The sequence below is a fragment of the Stylophora pistillata genome, chromosome 11 (assembly GCF_964205215.1).
Source record: "Stylophora pistillata chromosome 11, jaStyPist1.2, whole genome shotgun sequence".
Lineage (NCBI taxonomy): Eukaryota > Metazoa > Cnidaria > Anthozoa > Scleractinia > Pocilloporidae > Stylophora > Stylophora pistillata.
In genome coordinates, this window is record NC_142529.1 from 24679895 (window position 1) to 24702168 (window position 22274).

General features: G+C 39.1%; 3 protein-coding genes and 3 pseudogenes across 5 annotated transcripts in view; 1 reads left to right on the top strand and 5 right to left on the bottom strand.

Moving 5' to 3' along the window:
* LOC111345126 (uncharacterized) overlaps positions 1-2444 on the bottom strand; it is a 4383-nt gene extending 1939 nt beyond the window's left edge. Inside the window, exons 1-2 of the mRNA XM_022952403.2 lie at positions 2130-2444; positions 1-418 (exon numbers count right to left, since the gene is read on the bottom strand). The exon at positions 1-418 is cut by the window's left edge and continues 41 nt beyond it. Coding sequence (XP_022808138.1) covers positions 1-418; positions 2130-2379 — 668 coding nt within the window. The 5' untranslated portion in view covers positions 2380-2444. The remainder of the gene's footprint in view (positions 419-2129) is intronic.
* LOC111339877 (uncharacterized) overlaps positions 1-22274 on the bottom strand; it is a 50578-nt gene that overhangs the window by 6432 nt on the left and 21872 nt on the right. The window lies entirely within an intron of this gene.
* On the bottom strand, positions 4560-8133 carry LOC111345115 (uncharacterized; annotated as a pseudogene). Its single transcript, XR_015993085.1, has 3 exons — positions 7475-8133; positions 5708-6166; positions 4560-5019 (listed from the first exon to the last, which is right to left on the bottom strand). The product of XR_015993085.1 is annotated as an uncharacterized LOC111345115 (transcript).
* LOC111339878 (uncharacterized) lies at positions 9534-13696 on the bottom strand (annotated as a pseudogene).
* LOC148720777 (uncharacterized) lies at positions 13809-16119 on the top strand (annotated as a pseudogene).
* On the bottom strand, positions 18505-22134 carry LOC111339886 (uncharacterized). Its single transcript, XM_088738190.1, has 3 exons — positions 21822-22134; positions 19981-20439; positions 18505-19042 (listed from the first exon to the last, which is right to left on the bottom strand). The coding sequence occupies exons 1-3, from the start codon at positions 22081-22083 to the stop codon at positions 18732-18734; spliced, it is 1032 nt and encodes a 343-aa protein (XP_088594316.1). The 5' UTR covers positions 22084-22134; the 3' UTR covers positions 18505-18731.

The window sequence follows — 22274 nt, forward strand, 5'->3', positions numbered from 1 at the left end:
CCGCTCTTTACCACTGTAACTGTTGGTCCTTTGTTATCGCAACAAGCGTGAAAGTGTGAAGCAGCCCAGCCATTGCGTGAAGCCCTGTATAACAATTTATAACCGATGACTTTGTTAGGGCCAATGTCGTCCTTCAACCAGTTCGTCAAAGTCTGGCGTTGATCGAACGATAGGATCACTGAATCCTGAAAGACTGGTTTTGGTGTCAGTGCCTCTATAATTCCTTCAACTTGATAAAACTTGGCCTCAATCAGCAGTTCATGACGAACAGTCTTTTCATCGGGGACGACAAGCTCCCCTGTGCGAAGATAATTCAGGATGTACCGGAAGTGTGTTCCATCTCGATCAATGAAGTATGATCCATCCTCGTCAGGTTTTGAGTCAAATCTTCCGGAAAACATGGCGTGTAACATAGAACCTGGATAAATAGAAGCCACATGTAACATTAAACTGGATGGCTTAGTGAAGAAAGCCTTCTCTTTTTTCTTTTTATTCAATCTGTTGCTGCAGTTAGCAATTGCTTTGTTTTTTTATTTCTTAGTTTGATTTCCCACGAGCAATCACTCGAAAGTACTAAATTCAGATATCTTCTAGGTATCTCTGTCATGGTCTGTGCATCTGGCATCGTGCCCACAAGTTCACAGTTCGTCGATAGTAATCAGCAGAGAGATTTAGCTCCGCGTTTACGAGAAACGGCACACGTCAGCTTACCCCTTCACATTTTACGTAAAATAGCGTGAACCTTGCGTTAGCTTCGCGTGGGCTCACGTCGTAATGCATTTGAAGGCGCTCTTGTTTGACTTACAAGAAATAGTTTTGGTGCCCTTATTCCGGCAATAAACCTCTACTATCTATGAGAAAAAGTGAAAAATGTCTTACTTTCACACAAAACGCGAAACAGGTTATATCCACGTAGAAACGGCAAAGCGCAACAGGCTAACGCGAGAAAGTGGTATGAAAAGCAAGGTCACGTGGTCGCTCTCACCGTTCAGGTTTCACGTAAACATCTCACCTTCAGAGGCCACAAAATATCGTTTTTCTTTCACTGGACTAGATTGTAACGACCACAAATATCGAGAATCCGCCGACAATTGCAAAATTTCGTAATTTATTTTATTTTTTCTGGAGGACCCTTTCAATGAAACTTTCTCGAAAATTATATCAAAAAGTTCTATCGCGCTTTTTTTTCTCCGAAAAAATCGAAAAGTTCACAATATGCCGAGATAGCCGTTTTCCCCCACTTAAATAGTAAACTAAGCAACTTCGGCCTTTGAATGGGTCGTGACAGCTGTCCAGGGGTTCGCATTGCATTTTTGACAAAATAGGCCAAACTCTTTTAAACCTGGACGCGCCGCTTATAGCGGGCCAAGATAGAGAATTGGAGGAATAAAATACAAGAATAAAGCTTTAAGATGATGCATATTATGATTTATAAATATATAAGGCAGAACTCTTTTTGGCCACTGAAGTTGAGCTTTATTTTACCTCTGCGAAAAAGACGCGAGGTACTTTATTTCAACGGGACTCTGTTTAGACTTAAATGTAAAATATAACAAAACATTTATATTTTCCAAGAGACAAAAGGACCATCTGCTATCACACAAAATTTAAAAGCGAGATAGCAGCGCGTTGCAGCGTACAAAGTTGCCATAGTTGCTTAATTTTCTATTGCTTTACAGGGGGGGGGGTGGGGGGACAACGGCAATCTAGGCGTATTTTAGACTTTTCGATTTTTCGGAGAAAAAAAAGGCACGATAGAACTTTTTAATATAAATTTCGAAAAAGGTTCATTAAAAGGGCCCTTTAAAAAAAAAAAATAATAAATTACGAAATTTTGCAACTGCCGGCGGGTTCTCGATATTTACGGTCAGTGGTTCTTAAATATCAGCCTCCGCCACTCTTTTCCATCCTCGCTGCTTTTCGTTCTCTCCTGTCAATTACTTTTCTACAGACTACTGCTTCCTTGTTTCGATTATCTTCAAGCAATCTCGGTGACGCCCATACTGACTCGAAACATTGTGACGCCATATTGGATGTTTCGAATTAATTTCACGATCCTTTAACAGCTCTTACTGGTCAGTTATTCTTAGTTTAAGTATTTGTAAAGTAAGATACAAGGCCTACGCTACCTGGATCTTTACTCATGGTCGACAAACTGGTCGAGAAAAGGTGGCCTCCAACATTCAGTTTCAGCATCTTCGAGAAGTGAACATGTTCAAGCTTCTTCGCGACATCTTCGAACGTCTCCCTTTCCTTGCGAACTTTAATGGCCTCCTGCTTTAGAATGTCGTAGACTCCTTTAATGTACTTGTTTACTTCTTCAAAAGCTTCATCGCTGGGTAAGTCGAACGTTTCTTCGAGCTCTCGTGGTGAAGACATCTTCCTTTACCAGAACAGCAAGTCACTTATGCGCAGAACAAAATAATATTACCACGCTTTTTTAGGTATGCAAAGTTACCGTTAACAATTGATTCCGAGAATTGAATTTCCCGGAAACGATACATAAATTACTTGAGTTGTCACACAACTCGTAACGCATGTCTTAATATTGCAGTACACGCAATTAAGCGTTGCGAGCTCGAAATTAGATGACTTTTTCAAAACGCTTCATGGCATAAATTCTTTTTTTTATTTTTATTACCGTATTTGCTCGAATAAGCGCCGCGGCGCTTATTTAATTTTTTGCGCCACAAGCGAGGCGCTTATTCGAGGGCGGCGCTTATTTAAAAATTGTACCAGACCAATTTACTTTTTCTATATTTTTATTCAACAGTACCCTTTCTATCTGTCAATTTTCCTATGGACCGATGCTAAACTGATAGCAAATCTAGAATTACGAGAAAAATTCATGCGGTGAAAAATCTCGAGCGTTTCATGATAACCCGAGCGGAGAAATACAGTTACTTTGAACAAAAGAACATCACATTTAAAAAATATAAATTGCCGAGGCTGTGTTAAAATTGTTTTATAGTGTTCTTCCTGGTTATAGGGAGCGCCGCATCGGGGGTGCGACGCTTATTCGAGGGCGGCGCTTATTAACTTTTTCTGTTCCAGATGTGGCACTTATTCGAGGGCGACGCTCATTCGAGTAAATACGGTATTTTTTTAATTACAGAAAAATTTCTCCAGCTTAGTAAAGAGGGGGCGGAATAAAATGATGGAGTATTCGTTTATGTCTACCCCTTCCTCCCCCGCTCCCCCCCACCCCCGCAAAAGGCACTTTTTGTCAGGATACAATCCCCTTGAAGTGAGTTTTAGGGAAATTGTTACAAAGGTTGATTATTTCACAAAGGACCCAATTACATAGTTTAGAGGTTATCCACAAAAAACTGTTAGTTACAAATTTAGTAAATAACCAGAGCACTCCTTTACCTTTGTTTGCTGACTACATTACTCAGTGAAGAAATAATATGGATATTAATTGTAACAGATTGTTGAGAAGGCACCAAACTCTGCAACAAGAGCAATAACAAGAAGTATGCTAGGTATGACCAACTGGATATTTTAATGCTTATCCCTGGGAGGGTTAACATCATATAATTATTCAGCTAACCGCCTCCCGGTTAGCTGAATTGGTTAGAGCGCTGGACTTTTGTGCGGGAGGTCAAGGTCAATGGTTCGAGTCCCGGCTGGACCAACACTCAAGGTTTTAAAATAACTGAGGAGAATACACTACTTTTCTATAATCAAGAAATGGATAGACATTCTAGTCTTCTCGGATAAGGACGAATAAACCGTAGGTCCCTTCTCCTGCATCTTTTAATTAGTTAATTTGGTTAGGCAGGGGACGTTAAAGAACCCACTCACGAGATTACTGTGATGTGGTCTGGCCTGTTTAATGGGAATTGGGGGGAGGGGGCATGCTCAAATAAGTTTCCTTCGATTGTTTGTAAACTGCTGATGCAGTCCGGCCAAAGTGCCCCGAAAAGTGTTGTGATGCGCATTTGATCATATCGACATGTTAATTTGCGCAATATAAATATTAAATTTTTATTATTATTATTATTATTATTATTATTATTATTATTATCATTATTAACATGCAAGGAATATGCAAAGAAAGGCTGCTTTTATTCAGGTGCCCAAACCATTAAAAAGCTATCATTGCATTTGAAAGAGGTCAATTCACTGGTAACTTTTAAAACCAGACTAAGGAATTTATTTGCATCAAATTTTTAAATATGCCTTTTTAACCACCTACTTTAGTTTTTATATGGTAACTTACATAGGATATTTTTCTTATTTTCACTTATTTTTATTCCTCATTATTTTTAATTATTATTTCAGTGCCCAAGATGTCCATTCTTAACATAAGGGATTTACCCTAGCAAAATATATTTTTATTATTAGTACTGATCTTATAATTATTGTTATTATTATTATTGTTATTATTATTATTACTGTTATTATTATCATTTAAAAACTTCAATAGGAACAATCCATAGGCATAATACCATACAGATGAGTGATGATACCTCAAATCTATTGTCTTTTCATTAAGATAATCATTAACCCCTTCCAATAAGCTGCACTGTTTGCTATACATTTCTTATAGAATCAGCACTGAGAATTTAAACTTTATTCAAACAGTTGCCCATAACTGATATTTTACCATATTCTCAATGCCTTTCTGCTCAAAAATATATTAATAGTGTAAGGAGAAACTATTGTTTGGTCTCCATTGGGAGTGAATAGGCTGGGCAACCTCTTACTTTTCAAAACCGAACACTTCTATTTCTTGGATAGTAAATGACTGAGCTCCTGTAAAAAATGAAGTGGCATTCTGACCTACAGGGCATTCATAAGTGTTGTTCAGGTTTACATAACAGCTGTTGGAATTTGGTGCATTGACAAACCGAACATCGTGTCCTTTTCCAAATACTGGCCCATAGTTACTGTGACAATAAATGGCTTAACCTTCTTTCCCAGCTTTCAAAGCCATCTTTGTCGGTGGCAGACCACTATGGTTGACGAAACTGAAGAGGAAGGAGGCTGGAGCCTCTCTGAAAACCCCTGAAGCTGTTAAGAAAAGGAAAATAAAGAGGAACTGTTTCTATAAGAAAGGCATACTACAACAATAAGGCAAAAATTAAGAGGAAGGATCAAAATTAAGTGGAAACATTTTTTTCTAATATGGATGAGAATTAACTGAGTTATCATTATCAACTGAAGTTATGATTATTATTATCACTATTACTATCATAATTAAAATCATTTTTATAAAGCAAGGCTCCAGCCTAATTTCCCTCTGAACATGCAAGGAATCTAAGTAAGCAGGGTTAATGAGATCCCAGATAAAAAAAGAGATTTTCTTTTAACAATGTTGACTTGAGCCACAATAGGAGATCACTTTGGGTGTAACTCATTTAGTTTGAACAACAATTAATACAATTTTAACCAAGAGACATCGGCTAAAACAATTCAAGATGACATCAATTTGTGTTTAGGGACCCCTAAAAGATTACCTTTCACAGCAAAAACAGTGCTTTACTTTAGCCTGCATGTAGGCTGTAATTTGTGGTTTCAACCATGGGTTTGGCATGGCAAATATTTGGCAACCACATTGGATAGGTGGAGGCCTTGTCACTCGTTCCACATCTTTCACCAATCTAATATCGCCACCCTGAAACACAAACTATCGCCTGAGGGCGGGCTATATGTTCTTTTCCGCAGCTTGTTACAGGGTTAGTAATGTCTAAGGGCCTACCATGGGACTCCCACGGTTGTTCAGTGTATCCACCGAATACATAATTTCCACTCTTTACCACTGTAACTGTTGGCCCCTTATTATCACAACAAGAGTGAAAGTTGGATGAATTCCAGCCATTGCGGGAGGCTCTGTACAGTAAGATATAATCGTTGCTAGCATTTTTCATTGTATCCTTCAACCAGTCCATCAAGATCTGCTGCTGAACTGATGACAAGATCAAGGTGTCCTTGAAAGGTCTTGCTTTAAGCTCTTCAATTACTCCCTGAACTTGATAAAATTCTGCTTCATTGAGCAGCTCCTTGCGAACAATCTTGTCTTCGGGCACAACAAGCTGCCCACTACGAAGATAGTTCAGGATGTAGCGGAAGTGGGTTCCATCTCAATCAATGAAGTATGATCCATCCTCACTGGGCTTTGTGTCAAATCTTCCAGAAAACATGGCATGTAACATAGAACCTAAGGTTGTAATGAAAAAAAGACTTAACCTTACACCCCAGCAAAGTACCTTTGTTCTCCTTGGTCTCTCAAGGAGAATTCCTATAACAATAAGGTAACATTGAAGAACAGCTCCTCTAAACTCTTCCAATTTCAGTGGAATGAAATGTGTCAGTCAGATACGACACATCAAGTTCACATAAATGACAATTGATATGGCCAATAATGCCTCGCACTTGAAATTTACCTCTGTCGCGTGGTGTTTGTGAAAATTCATTTTGAGGTAATTGTGAAAGTTCAAACTTACCAAGATGACAGTCTATTTACTCGTGTCTGAATTTGTTTTCATTGTGTTTTGTGTTTCGTTCGCCAAAAGTCGGCCAACAGATATTTTGGGGAGCTGTTCTTCAAATTTACCACCAATAATGCCTATCAGGTTGGCGATCATTTCTCTCTTTTTTCAATATCTTGATCCTTTACACCCTTGTATTGGTTTCATGTTCTCCAAACTGTTTTCTCTACTTTTCCTGTGGTATTGAGGAGAATCTGTTGTACAATCAGGAGCTTTTTTAATCTTAAATTGGTGGTCAATTCCTTAATTCTCATGGCCTCTACATTCTATTCAAGGAAGGCACTGTAAGGGAAATTAGAACTCAGTCACTCTTAGGGGTTAGAGGGTAAATCAATGATTCAAGGGTACAACTGAAAGGAGAAGATGAACACTGATCACCCTTAGGATTTGAAGTTTAAAAAAAAGCTAAGAATGCTTAAAATATTGCACCATGTTTACTGTGTTATGACTGATTCCATTGGAGATCTGAGCACACAAACGAACCAAAACAATTCAAAAATAGAGGTCACTATGGTCCTTCGTGTTCACATTTGATTTTTTTCCCATTTGATACGATACAATTACTGACATGTATAAATCCAATGTTGAATAAAGAAATTCAATCAAAACCTCCACTATATTTCTTCATGTGGCCATATACGATGTAATAATACGAGAGACAACGAGAGACAAGGATAAGAAAACTAAAACGTTTAACTTAGAAGAAAACCTACCTGTCAACCACCACACGAATATTTATTAAGTAGCTAGACTATAAGTCCCTAGAGGACACACCTGTCGCTATACCTTATTATAACATATACGATATAGAATGTAGTAAGATTTCTGCACAGACCCATAATTCATTCTGCATACATCTCTTAGATCTGGATTAACAATGGCGAAAACAATAATTTGCCTTTGGGAGTAAAGTTTTGTTTTACAAAAGTGTGAGATTGTGCAGAAATCTTACTAAGACAGCTTTAATAAAACCGTACCTGGATCTCTATTCAGTGTTGCCACACTGGTTGAAAATTGGTGACCGCCGACGTTAAGTTGCACCATCGTCGAAAAATGGACGTGCTCCAGCTTCTTTGCGACCTTATCGAGCGATCGCTTTTCCTTGCGAACTTTGTTCGTCTCACGCTTCAAGATATCGAAAGCTTCTTTGATACGTTGGTTCACTTCATCCAAAGCTTCATCGCAGTCAGACAAGTCTTCTTCTTCGGAGTTGCGCGAAGTGAACTCAGACGAAAACATCTTTAACGTATAGGATCTGGTATCTTACGAAGAAAGTCAGCTACACCAAAACGAGATTTGCCGGAAGCGGAAGTTACTCACACGTTATTAGAATCATTATTCACTTTAAGTGGTTTCCTGAAAACATGTTACTTTTAGTTCCGCATCTCGAAAGTGTTTATAAAATTATCGCACTGATTACCGTTTGATATATATTCCAAGGAGCAACCTTACCCTTTGAAAATTGTATTGAGCTGTGGACCCCACCATTTTGAATATTGCCCATCTCGCCTTTCGCAGAACATGTTCTCGTTCCATTCCTCTCTTCTCCATCAATTGGCAATTTATTTGAATGATTAGAAGCTTCGAAAAAGGTATGCTTCTTGATTAAATAACTAATTTTTTTTTCTGCGATAACCAGGGCAGCAGTTGCTTATTGCAGGATTTGTCACTGTCACACCATCATCAAAACCATCTAACAAATAGGGTCAAGAATCAAAGAGAGAAGATATGATGAAATATTTAAACAGTCTCGCAAAGATTCAGATCTGATCGCAAAGATTCAGGTCTGAGCGATGTTTCGCGAGGGAGATATTCGGAGAAATTTTTTACTCATATTTCTAAGGCTTTGTATAGAGCTCCATGTTTGTGTCCCTCTGAGGGGCCGGAAGCTGACAAAAACATATGTCATCGAGTTTTGCTATAAAATTAAAAGCCTCTAGTCGTCTTCTTAGGGCTCATAAACACCCATATGAGTACTTTTCGTATACAATGGCTGTATAGATTGCGAAATCTTGGCAGATAAGTCACTTTTTCTATTCTATATTACGGCATTTTAATATCGTGGCGCGCAAAAGCTTAGAAATTTAACCTTGCTTTACCACTAGACGAAAACTGACCATATCAAACTGACTATTTTTTTAAAAAGATAAGTCTTCAACTTTTCTAATAACGTACTAACTAAAAAACTCATAAGGATTGATAATTCCTTATTTATTTTTTAATTTTGATGACGTTCCGTGAAAACTAAGAATTGACCAATATGGGGAGGAAGTTGAAGCAGTAAGTAGATAACCTATGTAATATACTTTTCAATAACAAGGGCAAAAAAACGGCAAGGGGAGCGCACTTCTTGATCCTTCAACCTTGCACCCTACAGTAGTTCTACCCAGGGAAGGAGGTTTCATAAACCTTTGCCTTGTTTACTGAGAATCTAACTATAACGAACTGATCTCAATCAGCAGAGTCCACTGGCTTCTAAAACTGACAAATATATCCGCAACGTCACTCTTTACGATCACGTTCGTCGCAATTAGAACCAAATTCAACGAATATGGTATTTCCGCGTAACGCAATCACAATTGTAATTACTAGTTTCTAACAGAGGAACTCTCTCATTTTCCCTGGTTGAAAGATGCTTTCTCTCCTTCCCCCGACGATTCTAAAAGAGTATGGTAAACAGAGATGAATTCATTTAGATAGGGCATATTTTTGACTGTCATTTTTTTTTTTTTAATTAGCCATGTAGTGTCTGGAAGTGCCTGTCTTAGAAACTTCTCTTAGAATTCTTCAGAACTAAATGCTCTTTTAGCTCTCTTTTGGATAGAAAAGTAACATCTCATGAATTCGTCTTGCGACGTAAAGAACTGAAACAAAATGGTGCTGTTTCATTCCATCGCTTCAAACGCTTGCCGGGAAGTTGAACACATCTATGCTATGATTTTCGAAACCTGCTCAGGCAAATTTAATTAAGCGCTAACTATACACAAGAAATACAACATCTTAGTCAAACGTAACGTTTAATTTAATATTTGGTGTCCATTTGTTACAAGTCAAACCTACGTGAACCTCGATTAACCGAACAACTAACAAATCAAAGCCACAGAAATCTTTTACTTCTTGAATCCAAAAACTTCCATTTCACTTATAGTGAAATTCTGGCTCCCCTGCAGAAAGGTGGCAACGTTCTGCCCGGTAGGACATGGTACGAATTATTCGGGCTGACAAAGCAGTTGTAGGAATTTGGTGCATTTACAATACGAAGATCGTGGCCACCTCCAAATGTGGGCCAATTTCCATTGTTACAGTAGATTGCATTCCCTTCTTTTCCAGTTATCAGCGGTAGCTTTGAAGCTGGTAAACCGTTAGAGTTCACAAGGCTGAACAGAAACGATTTGAGGGCTTTTTTGTGGCTGGCTCCACCAGCTAAACAAAATCAACGAAAGATATGTAGATTAAACTGTGATTTATAAAACCCCAATACTAATTACTGAGAATTTGAAACCTTTGCATGGCTTTAATCGCTAACTAGAGATTAGGCTCAATTTTTTCAGCAACGGATGTATGTTGCGAGCCCGCACATGAGACTCAACTTATTTTCTGCGCTTCACGTTAGTATCATATGAAACATCTTCGATCAACCCACTTTTGTCAGCAAGATGTTTTCGAATTATTGCGTAAAACTTGATTTGAATCGCAACTTCAAGTGGAGCAACACTATTGAGCGGTAACGTTGTATTACTTCAGTGGGAAAAGCATTTGAAAACCTTTGCTCTCCTAAATGTAGTCAGTTTCTCGGTCTATTGTGTAGTCCATACTTAACTGCATAATCGCATAAAGGGAAAGATCTTCTGTCTTCTTAATAAACTGAATAATGTTTGTAGCCGCGTGTCAGTTTGTTTAAGAAACGCAACTTAACATGACCGAAGTTGAAAGCACGAAAGAAAAGCAAGGAGTTATGGGTTTTCTCGTGCCCAATTTCCATCGCGCGCACAGGTAGTCCATTGCACACAGCTCAGGCCTCACCAGGCAACAAATTAGTCGCTTTAACTCTGTTGTTAAAAGATTTGGGAAGATGCATAAAAACTTACCGGGTTGATACCATTGTTCCTCAGTATATCCTCCAAAGGTAGAATTTCACTCTTCATCACTGTTACTGTTGGCCCCTTTCGGTCGCAAAAGGAGTGAAAGTTGGAAGCATTCCAGCCATTCCGGGTGGCGCGGTACAACAAAACGTAGTCGTCACTTGCACTCTCAAGCGTGTCTCTCAACCAGTCGATCAAGATATGACGTTGCTCTGAGGAGAGGATCACTGAGTCCTGAAAAGGTTGTGCCTTCAGCTCACTGAGTATTCCTTCGATTTGATAGAATTCGGCCTCGCTTAACAGCTCCTTGCGAACGACTGTATCTTCGGGTAGCACGAGTTTCCCAGTCCGAAGATAATTTAGGATGCACCGGAAGTGGGTTCCATCTCGATCAATGAAGTAGGTTCCATCGTCGCCAGGTTTCGTGCCCAATCTTCCTGAGAACATGGCATGTAACACAGAACCTGGAAAAACACGATAACAGAAAACTCTATGTTGGTGCCTCAGTCATCGAAAAGTCGTGATGAGGAACAAGTTCAACGGGATCGATATGAAAGCAGACAAAGCACATTTTCCAAATATGAACATGCTTTAAATAGAGCTTCAAGTTGGAGAATTTTTCATAGGTGTTTAATTGACAGATCATGACTGATAGAAAAATCAATTTTAATCCATGGATGATCAACGACACATTACAAATTGTATACGTATATGTGCACGATCCTTCGCAGTAAAGCACTATTTGAGCAATAGTGAAAATCAGACCTGAAAAAAAATTTCAGGCCTGTACGGGATTCGAACCACTGACCTCTGCGATACTAGTGCAGCGCTCTACCAATTGAGCTAACAAGCCAACTGGGAGCAGGCCATCAAATTAATTCGACATAAACCCGTAGATGATAAATCAAACAACAACAAACATATGAAACATATGTATGAACTGCGGTTATGAAACGTATATGTGCACGATCCTTCGCAGTAAAGCACTATTTGAGCAAAAGTGAAAATCAGACCTGAAAAAAAATTTCAGGCCTGTACGGGATTCGAACCACTGACCTCTGCAATACTAGTGCAGCGCTCTACCAATTGAGCTAACAAGCCAACTGGGAGCAGGCCATCAAATTAATTCGACATAAACCCGTAGGTGATAAATCAAACAACAACAAACATATGAAACATATGTATGAACTGCGGTTATGAAACGTATATGTGCACGATCCTTCGCAGTAAAGCACTATTTGAGCAATAGTGAAAATCAGACCTGAAAAAAAATTTCAGGCCTGTACGGGATTCGAACCACTGACCTCTGCGATACTGGTGCAGCGCTCTACCAATTGAGCTAACAAGCCAACTGGGAGCAGGCCATCAAATTAATTCGACATAAACCCGTAGATGATAAATCAAACAACAACAAACATATAAAACATACGTATGAACTGCGGTTATGAAACGTATATGTGCACGATCCTTCGCAGTAAAGCACTATTTGAGCAATAGTGAAAATCAGACCTGAAAAAAATTTCAGGCCTGTACGGGATTCGAACCACTGACCTCTGCAATACTAGTGCAGCGCTCTACCAATTGAGCTAACAAGCCAACTGGGAGCAGGCCATCAAATTAATTCGACATAAACCCGTAGATGATAAATCAAACAATAACAAACATATGAAACATATGTATGAACTGCGGTTATGAAACGTATATGTGCACGATCCTTCGCAGTAAAGCACTATTTGAGCAATAGTGAAAATCAGACCTGAAAAAAAAATTTCAGACCTGTACGGGATTCGAACCACTGACCTCTGCGATACTAGTGCAGCGCTCTACCAATTGAGCTAACAAGCCAACTGGGAGCAGGCCATCAAATTAATTCGACATAAACCCGTAGATGATAAATCAAACAACAACAAACATATGAAACATAAGTATGAACTGCGGTTATGAAACGTATATGTGCACGATCCTTCGCAGTAAAGCACTATTTGAGCAATAGTGAAAATCAGACCTGAAAAAAATTTCAGGCCTGTACGGGATTCGAACCACTGACCTCTGCGATACTAGTGCAGCGCTCTACCAATTGAGCTAACAAGCCAACTGGGAGCAGGCCATCAAATTAATTCGACATAAACCCGTAGATGATGTTTCATATGTTTGTTGTTGTTTGATTTATCATCTACGGGTTTATGTCGAATTAATTTGATGGCCTGCTCCCAGTTGGCTTGTTAGCTCAATTGGTAGAGCGCTGCACTAGTATCGCAGAGGTCAGTGGTTCGAATCCCGTACAGGCCTGAAATTTTTTTCAGGTCTGATTTTCACTATTGCTCAAATAGTGCTTTACTGCGAAGGATCGTGCACATATACGTTTCATAACCGCAGTTCATACATATGTCTCATATGTTTGTTGTTACATTGCAAATTGTAAATCAAATTCAATCGAACAAATGGCAAAGAGTTAATTACTCGTTTCTAAGATCGGACTACTTGAAAAAATGACAATAAAGAATTTCTTTCTCAACATAGAACGCAATATTTTTTTCATTTTCACCGAACCATTGCCGAAAGCCATTCAGATCAAATATTTCGATAACTAAATTTCAGACCTCTGATTACACAACAAATGCGTTGACTAATGCCTAAAGTACCTGGATCTTTATTCATGGTTTCCAAACTGGTTGAGAAGAGATGACCGCCAACATTGAGTTTCAACATCGTCGAGAAATGAACATGTTCCCTTTCTTTCCAACCTCTTCAAAAGCTTCTTTTTCTTTGCGAACCTTGCTTATCTCGCGCCTTAAAATACCGAATGCATTAGTAATGTGTTTGTTCACTTCATCCAGAGCCTCGTCGTCGGGTAAATCCTTCTTTGAACTGCCAGAGGAAGACAGCTCCATTTTTTCCGCGTCGTTGTACTTGTGTGAGTCACCTTTCTTCGAAATACGGTTGGAAAGCATTTTAACTCTCTCTAACAAGACGTGGACAGGTACCAAATGCAAAAACTGTTCCAAGAATCATGAACAAAAGCTTCTTATAACATAGCGCGCGCGGTAGTCCTATCTAATTCCTATTACGCCATCATGAACAAAATCTTTATGTACGCACGGCCGTGCTCAATAAAATGACCTGTGCAGTTTCAAAATAGCTGCAAAATTTTCGTCGTGTGAGTTCCTTAAGTTAAAGTTTCGGAACGCGATATTAGTAAATCGAAGACCAACCAAACTTTTCTTTGGCTTTCGACCTTCCCGCAAGTAGTCAAGCCAACAAGCACCACGAAAACAAAACACAACGGGCCGGTTCCCGAATTTATCGGAACAGGAGCTGGAGAAAATTTTAACTGAAAGACATTCAGCAAGAACTAAGAAGACTGCAAATTGGTCCGTGGCGACTTTTAAAGGTAAACGTCTCTGTTGATGACGTTTTTTTTAGTTACATCTGTTAAATCTACCGAAAACCATTTAATTACAAAATCAACAAAACAATCGGAGACGCCAACATTTTCGGGCAAATTTCATTTCAAAAAACATTACAAAAACGTCATTCAGCGCCCAGACTGTTTCATGCTTTTAGCTGTGCGTATATCGAGTCATGGATGCACTTGGGAAGTTTGGAGAGCACTCAAGAAGCTAGAGTTGCTCTCGGCGGCGCCTCGAGCAACTCTTGCGCTTCTCTCGTGCTCTCCAACCTCCCCGCGTGCATCCATAACTCGATAGACGCACGCTAAGCATGAAACAATTCTTAATTATAACATAGCGCGCGCGGTAGTCCTATCTATTTCCTATTGCGCCATCATGAACAAAATCTTTATGTACGCACGGCCGTGCTCAATAAAATGACGTGTGCAGTTTCAAAATAGCTACAAAATTTCCGTCGTGTGAGTTCATTAAGTTAAAGTTTCGGAAAGCGATATCAGTAAATGGGAGACCAAACAAACTTTTCTTTGGCTTTTGACCTTCCCGTAAGTAGTCAAGCCAACAAGTACAACGAAAACGAACGAAGCACAACAGGCCCGTTTCCCGAATTTATCGGAACAGGAGCTGGAGAAAATTTTAACTGAGACACATTCAGCAAGAACTAAGAAGACTACAAATTGGTCTGTGGCAACTTTTAAAGGTAAACGTCTCTGTTGACGACGTTTTTTTTTTGTTACATTTGTTAAACCTACCGAAAACCATTTAATTACAAAATTAACAAAACAATCGGAGACGCCAACATTTTCGGGCAACTTTCATTTCAAAAAACATTACAGCTACAATGTAACATGGTTGATGAAAAACAGCAGTCACGCATTGTCTATAAACTAAATGGTATTAACAATATTTTCTTTCTTTAATTTAGCTTGGTGTAGTGAGAAAAAAATACAGACACCGCTAGAACAAATGTCGCCTGGCCAACTAGATACGAACCTTCGCAGATTCTACGCAGAGGCCAGAAATAAATCCGGAGATGTGTACAGCAAATCTACACTACTTGGTTTTCGTCACGGCATTGAAAGATATCTGAATGCACCGACACTGAACAAAGGCCTAAAGCTCACTTCTGATCCAAGACTTAAAAGGTTAAACGAAATGCTGAATGCGACAGTTGTCAGCTTGAAGCGTCAGAGAAAAGAAAATGTAAAACAAAAACCGGCGATTGAAAACGAAGATTTGCTGCGGCTAAAATCCTCGCAAGTTGTCGCCTTGAGCAGCCCACTTTCTCTGCTCCGTAACGTGTGGTTCCATATCGTCCTCTTCTTTTGCAGAAGAGGTCGACAGGTTCAGAGGACCCTGAAAACAATCAGCTTTAAGTTTGAAGTGGACCCAACTGGCCACAGCTTCGCGACGATGGCGCATGATGAAGCTACCAAAAATCATCCTGGTGGAATTGCCGACGTTTCAAGCACCGAAAAATTGGCCCGAATGTACGAAACAGACGACGTGAACGACGGCTACAAGGCCTTGAAATTGTTCATGTCCAAATTAAACCAGAAGAGCGAGTCGTTTTTCCAATATCCAAGAAAGAACTAGAGTTTTGACGACAACATTTGGTACGAAGGGCGTCCAGTCGGATTTAACTCGCTCGACTCCATGATGAAAAACATTAGCGAAGCAACATCCTTGTCGAAGCTCTACACCAACCACAGCGTCAGGGCGACAGCCATAACTTTGTGGTCTAATGCAGGTATTCCAAACAAGCAAATCATGGCGATCTCCCGTCACAGAAATGAGCAAAGCCTTAGTCATTACAACACGCACCCATCGACATCCCAGCTTCGCAGTTGCAGTGAGGTCCTGTCAAACAGCCTTGTCGACGGCACAACCGAGTCTTCTTTCACCAGTACTACTGTCCGTCAAAGTAAAAGTGTGGTGGTGGCTCACGACAAGAATGCAAATTTCTTGGAGTCCGTCTTCGGCAATAATTACACTGTGCAAGGCAATGTGAACATCGTTGTCAAAAATGCAAATCCCGCTACTCAGTGGTCTTTGACTTTTACCAACCAAGCTTGTTTACCAAAACTTGTGTACTTTGAATTTGTTTGGTTACATTTTCATCAAGGAGTTTGACTTTTTTTAAAAAAATCACTCACTTTCGAAGAAACGACTTTTTCATCGAAAATTTCAGATGTTAGATGAAGCGTTCAGTTCAACTGTCGCTAAAGTAATTGTGGCGTGTTTATAACCAGCCAATGATCAAACGCCTTTGTACTGCATTGTGAGAACTTTGTAATCAATCCAAAAAATAAAACGTCTTTCAGCGCCCAAATTGTTGTATGTTATAAAAGAATTGTTTCATGCTTTTAGCTGGTGCGTATATTGAGTTATGGATGCACTTGGGAAGTTTGGAGAGCACTCAAGAAGCTAGAGTTGCTCTCGGCTGCGCCTCGAGCAACTCTTAAGCCCTGGTCAAACGGCACATGATAGTCGATGATATTTGATGATAGTCGATGATAGTCGAAGCGTGCGCTTCCGTTTGACCACCAACTATCAGGCACTATCACCAACAATCATTCATTTTGAGCTTGTTCAAATTCTTCATGATAGTCGATGATAGTTTTTCTCGTTTGACCACCCGCATGATAGTTCATGATAGTTTTTGGTCAGCTGTTTTCCCCGACAATCGGCGGGCTCATTTAAAATGGCCGCCAAAAGCCCGATAGCAGTCAATATTTCCTGAAATGTTTTAAAGTTCATTCGCAACATTTCCTTGTAAGCGGCAGTGTCCTCCACTCGCAATTCTTCCACCAATTTCAATATCCCCGTTTCGTTTCTCCTTTTAATCCATTCCTTTGTCCGTCCTCTCTTCCACCAACGCTCTCCAGATTCATCCTCCGTACATTCCTCCAACAAATCGATTACTAGTAACCAAGCTGCTGCCCTCTTTCGTCGTGATAAATTCATACTTCAACAAGTTTGTTTGTCTCACCCGAAGCCATGTTAGCGTTCACATTTTACGCGGAAAGAGCCTGGAACTAGCTGCTCGCGTGACTTTACTCGCGCGACTGCCGGTGAACTATCAAACTATCACGAACTTTTTTGGCCGTTTGACCATGCGAATGATAGTTGGTGACAGTTGATGACAGTTTGAAGAGATGCAACTATCATCGACTTTCATGCGCCGTTTGACCAAGGCTTTACGCTTCTCTCGTGCTCTCCAAACTCCCCGCGTGCATCCATAACCCGATATACGCACGATAAGCATGAAACAATTCTTAATTTGTCCACATATTTCGCGGAAAATGCACGAGGTTTTGATTAATTCTCAGTATTCCGATTTCTCGGAAACAACTGGCCGTTTAGGACGTTTAGTCATGCAATGATATGAAAATTCGTGTGTTTCATGCTCCACTTCGTTTCGCGTGCTATTTTATACAAGCATTGAACTAGTCTCAACACGCAAGACTGTTTTGACACATCCCTAACCGTCCAGCATCTTCGAGAAGTGAACATGTTCGAGTTTCTTCGCTACGTCATCGAACGCTTCCCTTTCCTTACGCACTTTCTTCGCCTCTTTTTTCAGAATGTCGTTAACACCCTTAATGTACTTGTTTACTTCTTCAAAAGCTTCATCGCTAGGTAAATCGGACGCTTCTTCGAGCTCTCGTGGTGAAGACATCTTCTTTTAGTCGAACTGCGACACGCTTGAGCGCAGAAAGAAATGTTATTTTCTTGGGTATACAAGTTACCGTAAACAATTGATTCCGGGAACCTTGAAATTCCCGGAAACGAGGCATAATTTGTTTTTTTTTTTTTTTTAACTTGAGTGGTCACACAACACACGCGATTAGGCGTTGCGAGGGTAGATGACTTTCTAAAAATGCCTCATAGTTTTACGTCCCTTTTGTTTTATTTTTCGTTTTTCGTTTTTTTTTTATTTAAGATGTTGTAATTCGCACTCGTGTTCCAACTTTACACTCGTGTTACACGAAAAAAGCTCTCGCTTTCAACCAATCAGGCGAGCATATTTTTTCATTTTTATTAATTATTACATAGTTTAGAGGTTATACACAAAAGAATTGATGGTTTACGAAGTTCAGTCACAAACCAGAGCACCTCTTTGCCTTTGTTTACTAATTTCAACATTTTTCAGTGTAGAAATCGCGCTCAAAGTCCCGTTCGCGAGAAAAAGATGTTAACAGTTACAATTCTTCATTGTATAGAATTTAGTTTTTATTAGCTATATTGTAACTTATATTGGATGTTTTTCTTACTTTCATTTGTTTTTATTCATCATCATTATTTTTAATGACTATTTTAATGGCCAGGATGTCCATTCAATACAGCCTTTGCTTAGGGGTTTACCCTGGTACGTTATTCGTAAACTTTATTGGTAAAATTCTAACAATTATTATTATTATTATTATTATTATTATTATTGTTATCATTGTTATTGCTATTATTTTTAACAACTTTAATATGAAGTATCTAATGGCATAAAACAGTACAAAAAAGTGATGACACCTCAAATCTATTGTCTTTTCAAAAAGATTTCAATTAGCTGCAATGTCTGCCTTACATTTCTAATAGAATCAGCTCTAAGAATTTCATGTTTGTTTAACTATTGCCAATGACTGACATTTTACTAAGTTCTCGATGCCTTTCTGTTTGCAAAAGTATTGATAGTGTAAGGAGAAACTACTGTTTGGTCACCATTGGGAGTGAATAGGCTGGGCAGCCTCTTACTTTTCAAAACCAAACACTTCCATTTCTTGGATAGTAAATGACTGAGCTCCTGTAAAAAATGAAGTAGCATTCTGACCTACAGGGCATTCATAAGTGTTGTTCAGGTTTACATAGCAGTTAGTGGAATTTGGTGCATGAGGAAACCGAAGATCTTGTCCTCCTCCAAATACTGGACCATAACCACTGTGACAATATATGGCTTGTCCTTCTCTTCCAGCTTTCAAAGCCATCTTTGTCGGAGGCAGGCCACTCGGGTTGACAAGACTAAAGAGGAAGGAGGCTGGAGCCTCTCTGTAAACCCCTGAAGCTGTAAAAAAAAAAAAGAGGGGGGAACCGTTCCTTTAAGAAATTAAGTCTTATTCTGGCATTAAGGAGTGAATTACTATATCACTGCTTTATAATGTTTAAGACAAATAAATCTAGAGAAGCTGCCACAAGATTGTTTATTATCATAACAACTGCTACCATCACCTTCATCATCATCATCACCATAATCACTTGAATTTTCTTGCCAAAGGAGGTATACAGCTTCAATGTATTGTAACAAATGAACATCCATCCCCTAACACTAAATAGTGACTCGTGGAAACTTACAAGGGGATAGCTTGATTTAGACACCAAAATTTTAAAAGTAAAGTAAAACCAAAGCTGAAATTTCTGAAACTCCAGTCTAATTTTCCTCTGAAAATCCAAGGAATCTAAGTAAGCAGGTTTACTAAGATCCCCTATGAGGAAGAAAAAGATTTCCTTCATAAAATGTTGACTTGACCCATAATAGGATAATGGATGTAGCTTATTCAGTTTGAACCAAAATTAATACTATTTTGTATAAGAGATATCAGTTAATAGCAATTTAAGATGATATTGTCAAATTTGTGTTTATGCAGTCCCCTTAAAGACACTTTCACAGCAAAAACATTTTATCATTCTACTCTTCGCTCGCATGCAGGCATTAGTTTCTGTTTTAAAGAACAAGATTTAGTGCAGCAAATATTTGGCCACCACAATTAGGGCAGATGGAAGATTTGGAATGAGTGACAAAGTAAGGGGGAGGGGGAAAGGGTTTTTCTGGTTTTTCTCCCCTTCTTCCTCCCCTTGCTTTTTCCCTCATCTCAGTTTTTCTCCTCATTTAATATGGCAACTGAATATTTGCCATGCCAAAACACAAAGTACCACCTGCAAGCAGGCTATATGTTCTTCTTTGCAGATTATTATATAGCAAAGTAGTATTGTCTAAGACCCTACCGTGGGATTCCCACTGTTGTTCAGTGTATCCACCAAATACATAATTTCCATGCTTTGCCACTGTAACTGTTGGTCCCTTATTATCACAACATGAGTGAAAGTGAGATGAATTCCAGCCATTGCGGGAGGCTCTGTACAGCAAGATGTAATCATTGCTAGCATTTGTCATTGTATCCTTCAACCAGTCCACCAAGGTTTGCCGTTGAACTGATGACAAGATCAAGGAGTCCTTGAAAGGTCTTGCTTTAAGCTCATCAATTATTCCTTGAACTTGATAAAATTCTGCTTCATTGAGCAGCTCCTTACGAACAATCTTGTCTTCAGGCACAACAAGCTGCCCACTACGAAGATAGTTCAGGATGTAGCGGAAGTGGGTTCCATCTCGATCAATGAAGTATGATCCATCCTCACTGGGCTTTGTGTCAAATCTCCCAGAAAACATGGCATGTAACATAGAACCTAAGGTTGTAGTGGAAAAAAGACTTAACCTTACACCTCAGCACAGTACCTTTGTTCTCCTTGGTCACTCAAGGAGAATTCCTATAACAATAATGTAAAATTGAAGAACAGCTCCCCTAAACTCTTCCAATTTCAGGGGAACAAAATGTGTCAGTCAGATACTATACATCAAGTTCACATAAGTGATGATTGATATGGCCAATAATGCCTTGCACTCAAAATTTACATCTATCACATGGTGTTTGTCAAAATTCATTTTGAGGTAATTGTGAAAGTTCAAACTTACCAAGATGACAGTCTATTTACTCGTGTCTGAATTTGTTTTCATTGTGTTTTGTGTTTTGTTTGCCAACAGTCAGCCAACAGTTGGCCAACAGATATTTTGGGGAGCTGTTCTTCAATTTTACCAACAATAACGCCTATCAGGTTGGCGATCACTTCTCTTATTTTCAATACCTTGATCCTTTACACTCTTGTATTGATTTCATGTTCTCCAAACTGTTTTCTCTACTTTTCCTGTAGTATTGGAGAGAATTTGTTGGACAATCAGGAGCTCTTTTAATCTTAAATTGGTGGCCAATTCCTTAATTCTCATGGCCTCTACATTCTATTCAAGGAAGAGAAGTTAAAACCCAGTCACTCTTAGGGGTAAGAGGGTAAATCAATGATTCAAGGGTACAACTGAGACGAGAAGATGAACACCTTAGGATTTAAAGATGAACATCCCTAGGATTTAAAGTTTAGAAAAACTAAGAATGCTTAAAACATTGCACCATGTTTAATGTGTTATGACTGATTCCACTGGAGGTCTAGGCTCGTTTGTTCGAAGGCCGATCAGCGCTAACCCATGGTTAAATTTTAATATGGGTTTCTATATCAATCTGTTCAAAAGCTGTTTAGGAACAACTCTTTTTAGAGCATTTAATAATGAAACTGTAAACGAATGGAATTAAACTGAATTTTCTTTTAACGCTTTCAGATCTGAAATCAAATTTCACATTAATCCGGAGTTTTCTTAATCCACCTTTGAACAACTCGGCCCTGAGCACACAAACGAACCAAAACAAAAAATAGAGGTCACTATGGTCCTTCGTGTTCACATTTGATTTTTTTCCCATTTGATACAATATAATTACTGACATGTATAATTCTAATGTTGAATAAAGAATTTCAATCAAAACCTCTACTATATTTCTTCATGTGGCGATATACGATACAGACTGTGGTAAGATTTCTGCACAGACCCATAATTCATTCTGCATACATCTCTTAGATCCGGATTAACAATGGCGAAAACAATAAATTGCCTTTGGGAGTAAGGTTTTGTTTTACAAAAGTGATTGTACGGAAATCTTTCTAAGACAGCTTTAACAAAAGCGTACCTGGATCTCTATTCAGTGTTGCCACACTGGTTGAAAATTGGTGACCACCGACGTTAAGTTGCACCATCGTCGAAAAATGGACGTGCTCCAGCTTCTTTGCGACCTTGTCGAGCGATCGCTTTTCCTTGCGAACTTTTCTCGTCTCACGCTTCAAGATATCGAAAGCTTCTTTGATGCGCTGGTTTACTTCATCTAAAGCTTCATCGTAGTCAGACAAGTCTTCTTCTTCGGAATTGCGCGAGGTTAACTCGAACGAAGACATCTTTGTGGCATAGAATCTGCTATGTCAGGCTAAGTAAGTCACTCACACCAAAACGAGATTTGCCGGAAGCGGAAATTAGTCACGCTTTATTGGAATCATTATTCACTTTAAAGTGCCACTACGACGAAAATTTTTGTCCCTGGTTTTCACATTTTTTAGCGCCAATCAAGTTAATATGGTTAGAATTGTAC